Source organism: Symsagittifera roscoffensis, chromosome 1 (genome assembly GCF_963678635.1).
Source record: "Symsagittifera roscoffensis chromosome 1, txSymRosc1.1, whole genome shotgun sequence".
Lineage (NCBI taxonomy): Eukaryota > Metazoa > Xenacoelomorpha > Acoela > Convolutidae > Symsagittifera > Symsagittifera roscoffensis.
Window position 1 is genome coordinate 25,982,365 of NC_087062.1, and position 16,813 is coordinate 25,999,177.

A 16,813-nucleotide genomic window follows, 5' to 3' on the forward strand; every position below is an offset into this window, starting at 1 on the left:
TTACTTTAGTGGATGAGCTGTAAAACTTTACTTCACAATTCATTGAGTGAATATAGAAGTAAAAAATTATACGATTGCCAAAGTTGATTATCCAAAATTAACGAATTTAAATTATTGTACGAATCAATTCTGCATTCATGTTCAATCAATTACTATATTCCTTTTTCCAATTTTTCACAAATCTTTCAAAGTGAAAATCCATGCCTTGTCATAGTTAATCTCGAGGCACTCAATTTAAAACTCGATTTTTGCCCATCAAAAACTTCCGCCATTTTTAAATCCTTTTTAGCCATCTGTAGAAAACTATGTCGCGTTTCTATAACTCGAATGCAGTTGTGGTGACTATAAATTAAATTATTCGTTGTTCTATGAGCGTCAAGAATAGTTCATCATCGATCCACCATTATGTTCGCTACGTGAGTCATAATATCCCCCTTGCTGATAATCATCGTAGCCCCCTCCCATTCCCATGTTGCCTTCTCCCCCATCCTGGAGTTTCTCCCCCACCGGAATCCCGACTGTTCCATATCCTTTGGCGTTGTAGAATGGCGCCTGGTCTCCGTACTCGTCATTTGAGGCTCGCTCGTCTGCCCAGGGTTGTTTCTCACCCGATGCGAAGATTGCGTAGAAAATAACTCCCAAAATATGCACACATGCTGCCACTACGAACACACGCTGCCATTCCTCGCGAGTCTAAAATTTGAGTCTGGGTCTGATTTTGAGGTGAAAACGACCCTCATTTACAACACGTACATTTTCTAGTTTAAAGCATTTTTCAGAACAAACAGGCGATGGAACTGACCTTGTTTGGAGTCATCCAACCGACTACTAGAGGTCCGATGATTCCAGAGAGGGTTCCGAACCCATTGGAGAATCCCATCAGAATAGACGCATACTGAGGTGCAATGTCCAGGTGGTTCACATTGAAACCTTCAAAAACAAAACGCGCAATTCGATTGCATGCTTTAAACGTTTCGGCGAAAAACCATCGCAAATATAGGCCTCTTAACTGGAAACAGTTAATACAAAACAGCTCGATAATTGGAGTAGATCTAAAATTCGGCAATACCCATGCTGAAGCAGGTAATAATCGTTCTAGAGTATTTTAAATTTCTCGAGAAACTCCAAATAATTTCTCTGCCAAAATCAAAAGTCAGAACGCTATATTTATCCCAAATTTGACACAGGTGAAGCTGCTCTTCGCAAACACAAGCGAGGAAAATGCAAAAAAGAGGTCTAAACAGGCAAAACAAAGTGAAAAGGCAAAATGAAAAGAATAAAAATACAACTTGAAAAACGTTTTTTATCTGAGAGAAGGAGAATTGCGCCCTAAAATCTGCTCCACGATCGCTTGTAATTTTACTAACACTAGCCACCAACAAATTCTATCAAATTGCCAATGCTATATAGCACAAATTCGACATCGAAAACTATTTCAATGTTCCGGATTTGAATCTCCGACCTGTTGATTTGGAGTCTCACGTTCTGGCGTCTGCGCTACGGCTGCTTGGAGCTTAACTAGTGGCCCAGCTATTGCTGGATGCGCCTGTTTTAATTTTTTAAAATCATTTACTGATACAAAAAAGCGTACTTTTAAAAATTTCAAAAAATGGACTTCACGCAAAACCCTAGTGATTTCTCTGTTTAAGTAGCGGATTAGCCGCTTATTTAAAGGAGAAAACTACTAACACCTTTTTCAAGTAAATTGTTTCTCTCAGATTTCTCTGGGTGGTTTTCGCAACAAGTGAAAAAGATTTCAAAATTTGACTTTTCCCAAATGCATAAACTTTTGTCTACTAAAGCATGGGAATAGCCTTTTATGCAAGGAAGATTTCCACGCCCAAAATTTTAAACTGAACCCTACAAACGTGATGAATTGAAAAAATGGCAAGAAGTTCAAAAATGGAGTTTTCCGAAGTCAATATTGGCTGCTGGTTTGATAAACTATCAACCTCAGAATTGGCAGGTTAGTTTTTGAAGAAAAAAAGTTTCGGGAAAATTTCAAAAATTGGAGCTTTTTGATGCCATAATCAAAATGTAAAGCATGGACGCTTGCGCAGAGGACAGTCGCATGACTGTTTTTTTTGCTTTCGGTTAAACTGTTAATCTCCAATTTCGCAGCGTAGTTTTTGAGAAAAATCAAAAAAAAAACTTCGAATTAATCAAAATGTCAAAAAATGGGGGAATAGCCGCTTGAGAAGCGAAGATCCCCATGATATATTCTTTTGATCAAAACTTTCATCTCAGATTTGTGCTTTTAATATCTGAGAAAATGAAAAAAATGAAAACAATTAGGTCAAAAATCACCCTACTGAAACTTTCGAAGGCCGTAGAGCGTGGGGTAAAATGAATAGAGACTAGCAAAAAATACAGGCACATAGATGAGGAGCCGATTTCTCCATTGGTCCCATTTTTTTTTGAAAATTAGTCCAGTAGTTTTTAAGAAAAATAGAATATTCTGAGAAATTGCAAAAATTTTCCAAAGCGCCTCAAAAAAAAACAAAACAGCGAATCCCAATCATTTTAATAATAACTGTTTTTCTTCTAACAGGACCTAACATTAGCCAAAAATAAAGCAACAACATATGCTATTAAATTGCCTATGCTTAAATTGAAATATACCAAAAGTGCCACCAAATGAGCACTTTTATTTGCGACGTAGGTTGGAATTTTTTTTTTCGTAATAATACACCACGCTTCGCTTATGTAAACAGCCAAAAAATAAGGGTTGAAACCGAGCAACCCAAAACTGGCTGTATCTGTGAAAAAAAACGTTCCTGATAAGAAACACTATGTTGTCAACCGGCAAGTATATGTCTCACCAGAGATTGCGAATCCGCTGAAGCCTACTGCAAGTGTCAACGCCGCAATTGCACCCGATGTGCTCTCTGTGAATGCTAGAATGAGGAGGAAGAAAGCCTCTCCTCCGAAGCCTCCGCAGTTCATCAGTTTCCTCACATTGGTGGTCGAGAGGACATTCTTGGTTCTCATGAAGTCAGCCAGTTGCCCTCCTAGCGGAACCATGATTGTCATCACCAGATGCGGCAGTGCAGACAGAAGACCCACCTATAAATGGCGGTCAGATGATTTCATTCCATAAAAATTAGATAAACCTTCACAAAAAAAAACTAAATTCCAGGGAAGAGGACAGACTTCTAAAAAACCGTTGACAAGTTGACAACAAGGCCAGTAGGCATTATGAACGCTATCAACAGGCTTCTGTCGACTAAGCAGTAGCTGCACAATAATTTACATGGAGTCGAAGCTTCTTATTGCATACAGAAGCATCAATACGGCGAACATTTGAGAAACTAGAAAAAAAACTAGAAAGAGCTTTGAAAAAATTTAGACTGTGCCATGCTTCGAACATCCGAGCATCAACTCAGGAAGCGTCTGGTCAAATGGGACTCCGCTATATGAACAATTGTCTGGGGTAAAAAAGTAAAAACCATTATTGGTTTAAATCGGTTAGCGCAAAGTCAATGCACGGTCATAATCTTAAATTATGATTGGTAGTTTTTTATGCTTGCGCCGCCTAGTATTTTCCAATGAAAAACGCAATTTGAGCTTCGCTTGAGATTTAGACCTAAAAATTGATAATTTCAGCAACGCCACCTCGGAGCTAGATTACCGTTGAAAAACTTGTTAAGAAGTGTTCCCCCGGCAGACCACATGAAATCTACTAAGTGCATGAAATGAAAACTTGTAGTATTTCCGAATTGAATATTCTGAAAGGTTTTCGAAAAAGCAATTGTCAAAAGTTTTAATTAACTGGCAACACAGAAGTTAAACAGCCAACGAAACAATAGCCCGATGACAGTTTTAATGTTTATGCGACTGATGTTTACCTGGAATCACAGGCATTTTGTGGACCACATTTCAAAATGAAGTTTGTAACGACACCATAATGCTTAATGGGGTTTGTAATGGAACCATAGTTCTAAACGAGCACCAGCGTCTCGTTTCTTCCCTGCCATATAAAAAATAACTGATCGACTTACAGCAGACATCTCGAAGTGGAACACCTCGAAGAAATAGGCTGCTTGAGACAGCACTAGCAGGTAGAAGGTCCAGCTACGGCAGAAGTTGGCCACTATGATTGCATACACAGGGGGAGAAGTCAGGATCGCCTTCCATGGCACTCTTTTTGTCTGAAAATTGAACGTAGTTGCACTCCTCTATGATTTTAATTCAAAATGTAAAATTCCATTAAGCATGAAAACTTTCCCATTTTTTCTTTAGTTTAAAGTTAATTGCACCAAAATTACTGCTAGTTAAGCCGTTCAGTTCCTGTTTTTCTTTTAAATTCTGTAGTCATGTGAATTATATTCATATTTATGGAGAAAAAATTTCTTTCTTTCTGTCTTGTCTGACAACGACGAATGCAAAAAAATGAGTCAGAGTACTGATTCTTTCCATTGTTTATCTGTATTTTTAAATTAGCCAACAACTATTCTACTGGCTGGTCTTTTCTAAGTTGAAAAAATTAATTAACCCTGGGTCCAGTGATGTACACTCCTCCTTCGGCTAGTTTATCCTCAATGTATAACTTCTCAGTCTCGCTGATGTATCTATTTCCAGCAGGTGTAGATGAGCTCAGAACACACCAAAGAGCCGACCACATTAGACCCACCAAAGCTACAAGTGAAGAAAAAATAAACAAAGAGGGGTCTATTTTAAACATTTTATTTCAACCGAATCTTAGTAGTTGCTAGTGGCTGCTAGTGATTGTAGACGCATACGAGTTACTTCTGAGATCTGTTACTTCTAAACCTCTGTTTATTCTTTTTTTTTTCAATACAACCACGGATTGTAAGTTGAAGCAAGCTGTGCCTTAGGTTTAAAAAAAACATAGCCAACTGATGGTTGGAACAGAGAAATTAACGCAAGGAAATAGAAAAAACTAACTTGTGTTTGAAAAACTTGACTCTATAAAATATATGCCTCTTTGAATGTCAAAAAAAATTTATGATTTGTGCTTGTTTTGATAACATTAGAAAACTGGATCAGTAGGTAAATTTTTATACCGATGGAAATCTGAAAATTAGAGTCCACTTGTGAAACTAGAAGTCGGTCACGTTGTTCAAGAGCGTGAACAAATTTCAAAACTTATTCCTGAAAAAAAACAAGACCTATATTTAGAGGCTGTACAATTTGAATTAGATGATTTTATTGATGTAATAATTTCATCCCATTTTAATAAATGATTCAACTCATTTTAACCAAAAATATATTTGAATAACTAATCTGACTATGTAACTTATATGAATTCTGCAGATGCTGTACTAATGCAACGGCTAGTTTGTATAGTCTGGACTTTTGTAATCGAAATGCTTACCGTAAAAGTAGAAGGGTGCAGCCCAGCCAATGAACTGAGTCAAATAACCACTAAGGACCATTCCGAGTACAACACCGCCATAAGAACCTGCCAAACAATTCATTCACTATTCTATCAAATTTTTTTGACGCAAAAGTGAAGTCAGACTAAATGAACCTCTGCCTCTTATTTAAAATGTTCAGTCTTACTGAACATAACAAAAAGATACGAACCACTAAATGCAATAGTAGCCAGTCGGCTTCTCTCTAAGGGAGGTGCCCATTTGCTCCAAATTCCATGACATGAAGGGTAAGTTCCCCCTTCAACTAGTCCTTGGAAAAATCGAATAAACATGACGAGCTCTGATGATATTTGTAGAGCACTTGGCACTAGCAGATTCAAGAATGATGTGCCAATCAATGCAGTGGCAAATATTCTGTAAATTATGGCAAACTTGTAAAGATTATTCTGAGCTGCAAAACTTCTAATTTCAAGATTTACTAAAATTACTTGTTTGGCCGAAACGTTTGCGCCAATATACCACCAGGAACTTGTGTCAGAAGATAACCCCAGAAAAATGAGGCGTGCATCAAACCAACTTCTGATGTCGAAAAACGGGCCCATTTCTCTGGTACCTAAAATTAAATTGAAAACATCAACTAAAAAAAATGATAGCATCTAGCTAAGCTAAAAGTACGGAAACCTCTGACTGTTACTTTGATGTCTTAAATGTTCAGTTTTTACTGGTCGTTCTCCGCTTTTTTGTCGTTTTAGTTATTTCTCCAGCAGATTGAATCACAATAATTAGATTTGAAATTTAACGTGAGATTTCAATTTTTAACTGACTTTGTAAAAACACTGCTGACATCGGGGCAAAGCCCTATGTAATGATAATAATTCTTATCAACAAGATTCACGAAGTTTTAATTCATACTTTTCAAGGGTATGTTACAAATCGCAGTGACTTTCAGAATCAATTTTTGACTTATTCGATGATTTATCATAGTGCGGGAAAGTTGCTTCAGCAACATGCTCCCGGGCCCCGAGTCGAGTTCAAGTCGAGGTATTTTCCGAGTCGAACGAAAAAACGCGTGCGAGTGCACTAGCCGGGCGGTCAAAGGTTCCGTACGCCGTCCTTACGGTCACGACTCGAGTAGTTCCATCTCGTCCAGGATGTTCAGCTGTGACTCGTCCCAAAGGCCATATTCCTCGCGGCGTCCGAAAATCCAGACTACATATCCCCTTTTCAGCGGTTCTTCTGCAAAATTCCATTTTGTTCGCTTCGACAGGGTCGGTAAATATTCCTTTTGTAGTCTTCGCCAGAAATGGTTGAGTAGTTGCTGTTGTTGAGACCAATTTTCAAAACGGAGTTGTTGTTGTTGTTGTTGTTGGGGATTCACAGCACTGCTGTTGGGATTCTTGGTCCCGGCGTCTTCTCTAAAACAATGTCCACTTGTTTCTGCACGTGATACAATCACAGAATAATTGCCACGTGCACGTTGTCATTTCTGAAAATCTCTCGTTTACAAATTTCCACATCGTGTTAATCGATCGTCAAAAGTTCCGGGTGGTAGGTTGCTGAAAGGACTTTGAATTAAAAAATGATTAGGGGTGAGCGGTTCCTCATTGTCTGTGTTATCGGCAACGTTTGTTAGAGGTCTTGAATTTAACATTGTTTCTGTTTCCGTGAGAATGGTATTGAAAAAATCAAGCGTAAGCTTCTTAGAGCCAAGAATAATCAGAATTGTGCGTTTAGCGATTTGGATTAATCGCTCCCAGGACCTGCCAAGATGAGGGTAATAAGGCGGCTTGAATTCCCATTCAATTTCGTTGACTGCTAGCTTGGCTTCAGTTTTGTTCTTATCTAGTTCTTTGAGGCATTTCTTTAGCTCATTACCAGCTCCTACAAAAGTCTTTCCATTGTCACAGGAAATTGTTTTAGGGCTCCCTCTTCTGGCTGTAAACCGGGCAAGTGCATTAAGGAAGGTATCAGTTTTCAAATCTGGGCAAGACTCCAAATGGGCTGCTCTAGTTGTCAGGCAGTTAAGTATGATAGCGTAGTGTTTCACTGTTTTCTTTCTGTTTTGAATGAAGAATGGCCCGAAGAAATCTACTCCTGTGCTGATGAAAGGGTACTGAGTGTTCAACTGTGGAATTGTTGAGCTTGGTAGGGGTGCCACTTTTGTCTGGAGGTTTTGTGCATCGAACCGTCTGCATATGAAACATTTAAAACGTACACTGCGTAGAGCCAGTCGTACACCAATAATGTATTAGCGTTGCTGTATGAAGGATTTGACAAACTCTGATCCTTGATGTACACGAATATGGTGTGCATGTTCAATGTACAATTTTGTTATCGCATTTTTTGCATCCAATATTATCGGAAACCTTGCATCTTCTTTCATACAAGATGAAAACTCAAGACAACCTCGAGCTCTTAGAACTGTCTTTTGATCCAAAAAGGGATTCAATTGAACCAATTTGTCTTTATTATCAATTTTGCTTCTGTTTTCTATTTTTTTGATAGTATTAGGAAACGACTGAGCCTGACAAATTTTGATTGCGTATAGCTTGGCTTTTTCAACATCTGAAGTGTTGCATAAAATTTGTTCCTTTTCATCACTGGAGGATGGGTTTTGATTGGTTTTTCTGTTGAAATTCCTAATTTGTAGTTTGGAAATGAAACTCATGACTGTGGTAAGAGTCAAAATCAGCTTGTTCCAGGTAGAAAATTGTCTAATGTCAAAAATTGGCTCATTTAGAGACAATTTTTTATGCTTGGTCTGTCTTTGAAAACCCGCAGCAACCACAGTTGTTGCAAGCAAAGAATTATCGTGCCAAAGATACTTAGGTTGTTTCAAGAAGGCTGGAGGTGTAATCAATTTTTCATTAATTTCCCTGGGTTCAAGACCTCGAGTACCGTGATCTGCAGGATTAAGAGTAGTTGGAATGTGATGCCATTGTAGTTGATGATCCATTGTTGAATTTTCAGTCAGTCGATTTGCCACAAATATTTTCTGCTGTTTCGTTGATTTTATCCAATCAAGTACTACCTGACTGTCTGTTCTGTTGAGATGAAGTTCTTTGGATGCAAATGACAAAAGACGTGCTCCAGCCTCTAATTCAAGTTTTGGTACGCTCACTTGTTTAATAGGCGCAACCTTGCTTTTGCCAATCAAAATCATACATTCAATGACTGTTTCGTCTAAATTATGCATTCGCAAGAACAGGACTGCGGCCATACCGATGAGTGAAGCGTCAGTAAATGCGTGTATTTCCAAACTCCACGATTTATTGCTTTGATTTGGAAACAAAATTCTTGGCAAAGTTATTCTTTCCATCCTGAGAAAAGAATCCAGGAACTTCTATAGCTTGTGTTGATGGTCACTAGGTATCTGATTATCCCATTTCAAACGTAGCCTCCAAATCTGCTGCAGTAGAGCCTTCAAACGAATTGTTACTGGTGCTATAATTCCTAGAGGGTCAAAAATAGACGACGATAAGCTGAAGAGTTTCCGTTGAGTATAATTATCAGCCAGAGTAGGAAAGTTTTGAAGGGGATCAACAAAAAACTCATCACTGTTAATTTTCCAGTTTTGTCCAAGAACACGAGTTGAAGTTTTTATCTCGTCTTGGTCCTCGCAAGGAATATGCTGCAGGGCGAGCTTGTTGCTAGATAAGAAATTGGTGAGAAGAAAACCATCTTGCTTTAAAGACTCCCTGGTTTCTCTTGAAACGCATTGTGCTTCACCGAACGTCGGTCGGTACTGAGGCAATGTAGTCATCCATATAAAAACTGTTTAAAATTGCTTCATAAGCCAGAGGAAACGAGTCTTTGTTGTCCAAAGCGCATTATTGTAATGCATAATTAGCGCAGAATGGGGAACATGTGGCTGCAAATATTAACCGCGTGTATTCATTCTGATGAACTTTTCCGTTATAATTCCAGAGAAAACGCAAGGCTGGCCTTTTTTCTTCACGAATACTTACTTGCATAAACATCCCTTCAAAATCGGCAAGAAGACCGATAGAATGTTTGCGGAAGCTCAGCAGAATCCCTGTCAGATTTGCAAGTAGATCTGGACCTGAGAGGAGATTGTTGTTAAGTGATTGGCCTTTAAAAAGAGATGCGGCGTTGGCTACTCTTCTGATTTTTGTTAGTTTATTTGGGTTTTGTAGTGGGTGATGTGGTAGATACCAAATTCGCGAGGATTTTATTCTTTTCATTTCTACAGGTCGCACGTGTTTCTTTTCGAGGTCATTTACGAGGGTTGCTTCGTATAAATTTCGTAGTTCGTTGTTTTAAGCAATTCGGCGATCAAGTGATTTTAGTTGATTACGTGCTATGTAGTAGTTATTCTGCAATTGAGTCTCATTCTTCCACGGTAAACCAATTTCATACCTTTCTCCCGTGTGATGTATTGTGTTTTCAAGGATCCGAATTGCCGCCAAATTGTTTTCGGTACAAAACTCCTTTTCTGTTGTTTTTTTTCCAGTTTCTTCAATTTTCCAGAATTGCTGAATTAAGTAGTCCAATGGTTGCTCAACAGATTCATTTGACTTTCTTGTAACGTGGAAAACAAATCGCGAAGTTTGTCTGTTGCGCACTTTATTCTTCCGCGTGGGAGCAATTGTTTGATGATATTCTCCTGCAATTGTCCAGCCCAGTCGAGTTTGTATTCCGTGTGGTCGGCAATCATTTCCTTCAAATACTTGAATGGGGTACGTATAGGAGAACGTATTAACGCCAAGTAGCGCTCCAATTCTTCCGCCAGCAATATTGGGAAATTTTATGTGTCTAAAATCTTTGAAACCCTGACAGATTTCATTCAGATGAGCAACATCTGCAGGAGGTATATTCAAAAATGGCGTTTTATAAACATTACGAATTGGAAACGTTTGTCCCGTTTAAATGTTCGGTGTTAAATTAACGATGTTGTCTAATTTTGCAACCGGCATCTGATGGTTGATGTTTATATATTGTAAAGACATGTTTGCTGTTTCCGATGATGAGATTTCCAAGAAATCTGCAATTTGATCAAGCATTAAAGTGAATTGGCTGCCAGGGTCAATGAGAGCGTAAGTGTCACACACTTTACCCTTATTGACGAACGACACTTGGATCAACTGTAATTGTGCGAACCAAAAGTTGGGTAACCGTTCAAATGTTGCTTTCTCTGAAGCAGTAAACCCTCCATTTTAAAAAAAATGAATTTCACTGTCCGCTTGTTTTTGTTGATGGTATGTGTTTTTGTCAATGCTATGCGACTGGCCGTATCTGCTAGAGGTTGCGGTTGTAAATTCTTTATCATCTTCGTTTTTTCCTGAGACGATTGCTGCATATGATGCACTGTTTTCGCTAGTAAATCGAGATGGATCATGAAGTGAAGTATGATGGAACTCTCTACATTGCTGACATCGTCTCTCTGAAGTACAATTCTTTCTTGAATGACGAGAACTTAAGCAATTTATGCAGAGCTCATGCTGTTTTACCAAATTATATTTCTCAACTGGTGCTAAACTCTGGTAGCGGGGGCAATGAGCCAAAAAATGTTCCTGCGAACAATTGAAGCTTTTTTTGGAAGGATATTAGAATTTGGTTGTCGTATTGATGTCAGACCCCACTTTAGTGTTTTGCTTACTTTCCAAAGACGTTTGATTTTGTGTCTTAAGTTCTTGATCTTTGACCGCTGACGTCCCCAGAAACGAGTGCTCACCTTGTAATCTTTCCAATACTTTAGCTTGTATTTCAAGCCACTCCTGAAACAATCGTACATTGTTGTTTTGAACATTTTCACGGACAGCGTATTCGGTCCATTTCATAAGTAAATTGTCAGCAACTTTAGTTTTGATAAGTTTGAGTAACGCTGTAGAATGCAAGTCTGCTTGAAAACCCAAAATTTGGAAGGTTCGAACTAACTGTTTCAAAAAGGATGCAAATGGAACAACTGAACGATTGTTACTAGTTGAGGACGGCCACGTTTCAATTTGCTGAATGAAGGCATTTACAATATAGTTTGAGTCATCAAAATGATTTTGAAGGTCCCTCAGTGCGGCTTTGTAAAAAGCAGGTTTACATGAAAACCCTTTGATGAGTGCTTTTGCTTTCCCTGACACCGAATCCTGTAGATAAGTCATCCGGTGAGTGTCACTAATTGTATGATTCCTGTCAACAGTAGCCTGGAACATGTTTGTCCAGTCGTGGTAAGCCAACGGGTCTCCGTCATAGTTAGGTAGCTTAATTGGAGGAAGTTTAACAGAAAACTTATAGTCAATTTTTTCTTGTCCGGGTAAAAAACTTGCGTAAGTTTCAGAGCTGTGCATTGTTTGAATGGGTTGAGCTTGGTTTTAGTTCTGATAATTGAAAAATTTTGAATTACTTTCTCCAAATGGATCTCTATTTTGTTGACTGCTTGATGAAATTGGGTTATTTATAGCCTGATCAAGATGATGTTGTGTATGTAGATTGTTTGTTAGGTAGCTGTTACCAACATGAGTATCCGTTATCTGGTTGTAGGGATGGTTTTGAACCGTTGGAATGGGCCGCGTTTGGTTGTAGTTAGCATTATTGGTATATAAGGAATAGTTTTCCCTAAAAGCATCTCTATTCTGTTCACTGTTTGATGAAATTGGGTAATTTACAACCTGATCAAAATTATGTTGTGGCTGTATATTGTTTGCTTTGCTTCGTTTACTGCCATGGTTGTCCATTATCTGGTTGCATGGATGACTTTGCACTAGGAGATGCGGTGGAGTTTGGTTGTAGTTAGGATGAATGAGGTATTCTGAATCATTTTCTCTAAGCGAATCTCTATTCTGTTCGCAGTGTGTTGATTTCGGGTTGTTGTAAACCGGTTCATGACAATGATGTGCATGTAAAATGTTTAATTGATTTTTATCATACCCATGACTATTCACTATGTGGTGCTTTTTATTATCCCCATGACCATCCACTACCTGGTTGTTCAAATGCAAAGTTCTTTGAAACTGTTCAACCGAGTGATTTTGAGCAAACGGGTTCCGATTTGCTTGTATGACAGTAGGGGGAGATGTATACTACTCTAAATTTTTCGGATGAGTTAAATGGAAATAATTTTCCTTTGAAGTTGATGTTTGTATAACGTTTCCTGGTTGCTGACAATTGGAATAAGCAAACGATGATTCCAATGAAAATTTTTCGTGGAGATTTGCACGGACTGCTGGAGCTGAAAACTGAAACGCATCATGGCTTCGATTCAAATGTAAATTGCCTGGCGATGCTTTTTGTACTGATGTTAGTAGTAGTTGATTCGTTGGTTGAATAGTTTGTTCATATCCTGAAGACCTTTTTTTGTTCCAAGCTTTCTTCCCTTGACTGAGATGTTAGAGAGGTCAACTCTCTAGACAATGATTCGTTTGCAGAGTGGTTCAAAGATATTTGCGGTACGTCGGTGGTTGAGTGTTGGTGAAGTAGCGTGTCGTTCTGTAATTTAAATGGCTCTCCATCAGATGAATTGTTCACGCGGTTGCTACAGGGCTGAGTGAAGTGATTTTCGGCATATGTCGGCATATGTGTCCTTGACGACCGGATACAGGCGTCCATTTGTCTTAACGTTTATTGTATTAGAACCAGAGCAGCTAGTTAAGTCTTCGCTTAAAGTGTTGACGTTGTCGGTAAGCTCTAAAAGTTGTCATGAAAGACATGCACATATCTCCATAGCGTCGTCGTTGTCTTCCGAAGATCCATTTGCGAACACTTCGGTTGCTACCACTTTCATTTGTTCTAATCGGTCTTCTGTTTTCTGCGCCAAAGTCTTCAAAGAACTAATATGGGTCCCGGTTTCTATCTGTGACTGTAAGAATTCCATAGACCGGCTCATTTCAATTCTAGCCAGCCTGAATTTACTGGAGGCAATTTTTGCAGTTATTGTCGACGTCGACGATTTGTTGGTATTGGTATCGTCCATAGTTGTTGAAAGCCGTAGATAAAGACGGCGCTTGTTCCGTTTCGGACGTTTTTTTTTGCCTCTTATTCAGTTTTACTTCAAATTAAAGTTAGAAAAAAAAACGTCGAATGTTTTTTTCAGTTTTTTTTTAAATTTATTTTTGTTCAAATGTTTGCTGTTGTTTCCAAAATATTTAAATGTTTTTGAGGGGAAAAAACTTGTTTTTGTTTTTTTTGGTAAACTCGAAATTAAATGATTTTTTTTGTAGTTGTTTCCTTGTTATGGTAATTAACAGGCTTCACTCAAAACAAGGATACAAAGGGACGACAACTTTCCAGAAACAACGAGAGGAAAACGCATCTACACGCAAACACAATTTAAAACGAGACAAAGGAAGGACAATTAAATTCACATTAAGACAAAAGAGACCAAAACAACATGCTCAACAACTGCTTCACCATCTTTTATTGTAAAAAAAAAACATTCCTCTTTTTTTAACAAAATTAAAAGTTCGTCAGATGTTTAATTAGATTGTAGAAAAAAAATGCAAACAGGAAAGTTCGAAACAGGAAATGATTTTTTTTTGTTTTTTTTACGAAAAGATTAAATGCCAAAAAATAACTATCTTTTGGAAAAGGGGATTTTCGGAGTTTTCAACAAAATGAATACATGAGATGGAAGATCCCGTTTACGGAAAAACAAAAAGTCGCGATCACGTCGTTTCAAATCGGGTTTCTTTTTTGCTCAGATGCGCTCAAAATAACTTGGTTTTCCTTGGTTAGGTGGAGAGCAAGTCTGAAAGGAAAGCGGCTAAGAAAACTGATAAATGTTAGAGGTTTTGTTATAAAAACAAGTTTTGTTTTGCTCTCAAACTCGCTCTCCTCAGAGTAGTTACACGCAAATTTGTTCGCTCAACTCGGGGTTACAAATCAATATCAATGTACAAGTAAACATATACTGATTAATGCAAAGATTTATTCTTTTATGAAGACATGTACATTTTGTCAGATCTTTTCTCTTCTTCCTTTTTTCTTCGATGATGTTCTTGTCAAAAATTGTTTCTCAATTCTCTGTTTTTTCTAGGTCTTCTGTTGTTGAATTTGTGACATGCAGCTAGCTGTTGAATATATTTTCCAAATAACGTGAACTGCGCAGTCGGTTGTGTAGTTTCGTCTTCACAGATTATTTTCAACGGTCAAACGGAAAAATCTGGTGTGCCAGTCTGAGGAAAAATACCGAGTAAGATCAGGGATCAGGTGTATTGAAAGGGGGTGTTTTTTTATTGTTTTTTGAGATATCAATGTGAAAAAAAAGAGAATTTTGCTCAAGTTAGTCGGCTGTCAAAAAGGATGATAATTTTCGCTGTTCAGCATTCGCCAAAGCATGTAATGATAATCTTTCTTATCAACAAGATTCACGAAGGTTTAATTCAAAGTTTTCAATGGTATGTTGCAAATCGCAGTGACTTTCAGAATCAATTTTTGAATTATTCGTTGATTTATTATAGTGCGGGAAAGTTGCTTCAGCAATACCCTAATTTTCCCGACTTTCAAGTAGTTTTTCTCTGATAGAAACCGGAAGAAAATTTTTGTTGAAGCTAATAAACTTGAAAATTTTGAGCTCATTTCTTAGTCTTAATTAAAGTTGGACTGAGTTTGACCGCAAATTAGAACTGGCTTACGCGGTGAGCATCGTAGATATAATATAAAAAGGGCGCATGAGTCAAATCAACATTTTGATCAATGGGGAAATCGTTCCGCCACAAAAATTACAAAAAAAGATAGCAGGTGAAATATCTATTTGTATTTTCCCTAAGTATCCAAATTGAAAGGTATTTGAATTACGTAATAAATTCAAGAAAAAAACTTCGTCGAGAGCTAATTATTACTAAAACAGCGAAAAAAAATAGCAGTAGAATTGAGCTAGGCAATCAACGTATCATCTCAGCAGAATGCAAACTTCAGGCTGGTTGGGTTAACGCGCTTCCTTGTCGTTCGCTTGGTCTCAAGTTGACGGATGTGCATCTAAGAATTTCCATAGCTCTGCGGTTGGGTCTGCCGATATGTGGACCCCTCAATTGTAAATGCAGTCAGCCAGTTGACATGTTCGGTGCCCACCGTTTGTGGTGTAGAAGTGCGGGCCGGATTCAGCGTCATGCTATGATAAACGATATAATTAAACGTGCTTTAGGTTCTGCGAACATCCCGTCAGTCTTAGAACCCCAGGGCTTGCTACATCAGACAACAAGAGACCAGATGGACTAACTCTGATGCCATGGGAAAGAGGCATGTCTCTTATCTTGGACGCGACAGATGGGAAATTTAACAATGGGAAATTTAACAACATTTCTAACAACCCTTGCCAGTTCTCAGCAGCTACCGAAGCAGAAAAGAGAAAAACCTCTTAATACTCGGAAATTATTAACAGAGGTTATATCTTTGCTCCGGTGGCCTTTGAAGTCCAGCGTGGTTGTGGGCTCGTCACGTACAGTTTCCTACGCGCGCTTGGTAAAAGTCTAAACTCTCTGTTCTGGGCACACAGAAGGTAGTGACAGACTCGAAGAAGTTTTTTTTTGTTGAGATAATTTAAGCATTTCCTTATGTTTTCAACACCTTTCTCACTCCAAAGAACAAATGATTATTGTATAAAGTCGGATCTATTTTTATATTTTTGTAAATATTGCCTGTTGATTAATTCCGATTCTAGATAAACATCAGAATATGACCGACTGGCACAGAATCAAGGTGGAGTTGAAAATCAAAAGAAAAAGCTGTGTCACGATTTCTCTCGACATTTGGAAAAAGTATTGAAATTCGAAGCACTAAGTTTATGGCTTCAATAAAACACTAAACTGACAGCCAATGAGCTTTCTTTGAAAAAGTCAAACGGAAGAAGAAGAAAGAACACTTAAATTACTGTATAAAATCTAAGCATCAATGCAGTAAAGTGTACTAAATATTGGTTGAAAATTTCAGTTTGTTTGCATAAATAGCCTAAAGTAAACTTAAATAACAAATATATCAAATGCAATGAAATTACTGCTGGAATAAAACGTCGGATTAAAATTTAACAACATTAATGAAACAGAAATGTACAAAAAACAAAAATAAGACATTCAAAACAGAAGAAGTCCGAAGTAAACGAGGAAGTTAAAGATTTCAATAAACTAATGAGTACAGGCAGAATATCTGCCACCATTCGCTGCCTACCAGAGAAAAAAACAAAAGGAGTACTTCTCCTAAGCGAAGTCATTATTGAAGGAAAAACAGTCCTTAATATCCTGAAAGAAAAACACCCTCAAGCCAAGACAGCGAACACTAACTATATAACTGAGGTAAGGAAAGACACAATGCCATACCACCCCTCTATATTCGAACAAATAAACGGCAAGACAGTTCAAAAATCAACCCTGAAAACGCGCGGAATCCACGGTCCCTCAGGTCTAGATGCGTGCGAATGGAGAAGGATCTTAACTCACTTCAACCAGACATCCATAGAGCTTTGCAAAACAATTGCTAAACTGTCCTATACAATAGCAAGTAAAGTTCTCCCCCATGACAATCAAACGGCG

The 16,813-nt window shown here is 38.1% G+C and overlaps 1 protein-coding gene across 1 annotated transcript in view; it reads right to left on the bottom strand.

Moving 5' to 3' along the window:
• Positions 1–208: 208 nt before the first annotated feature.
• The window catches only part of LOC134841912 (vesicular glutamate transporter 1-like), a 73,705-nt gene continuing 57,100 nt past the window's right edge, over positions 209–16,813 (bottom strand). The window contains exons 5-12 of the mRNA XM_063857986.1: positions 5,828–5,952; positions 5,551–5,753; positions 5,339–5,425; positions 4,496–4,638; positions 4,002–4,151; positions 2,823–3,066; positions 803–930; positions 209–693 (exon numbers count right to left, since the gene is read on the bottom strand). Of these exons, the coding sequence (XP_063714056.1) occupies positions 376–693; positions 803–930; positions 2,823–3,066; positions 4,002–4,151; positions 4,496–4,638; positions 5,339–5,425; positions 5,551–5,753; positions 5,828–5,952 (1,398 nt within the window). The 3' untranslated portion in view covers positions 209–375. The remainder of the gene's footprint in view (positions 694–802; positions 931–2,822; positions 3,067–4,001; positions 4,152–4,495; positions 4,639–5,338; positions 5,426–5,550; positions 5,754–5,827; positions 5,953–16,813) is intronic.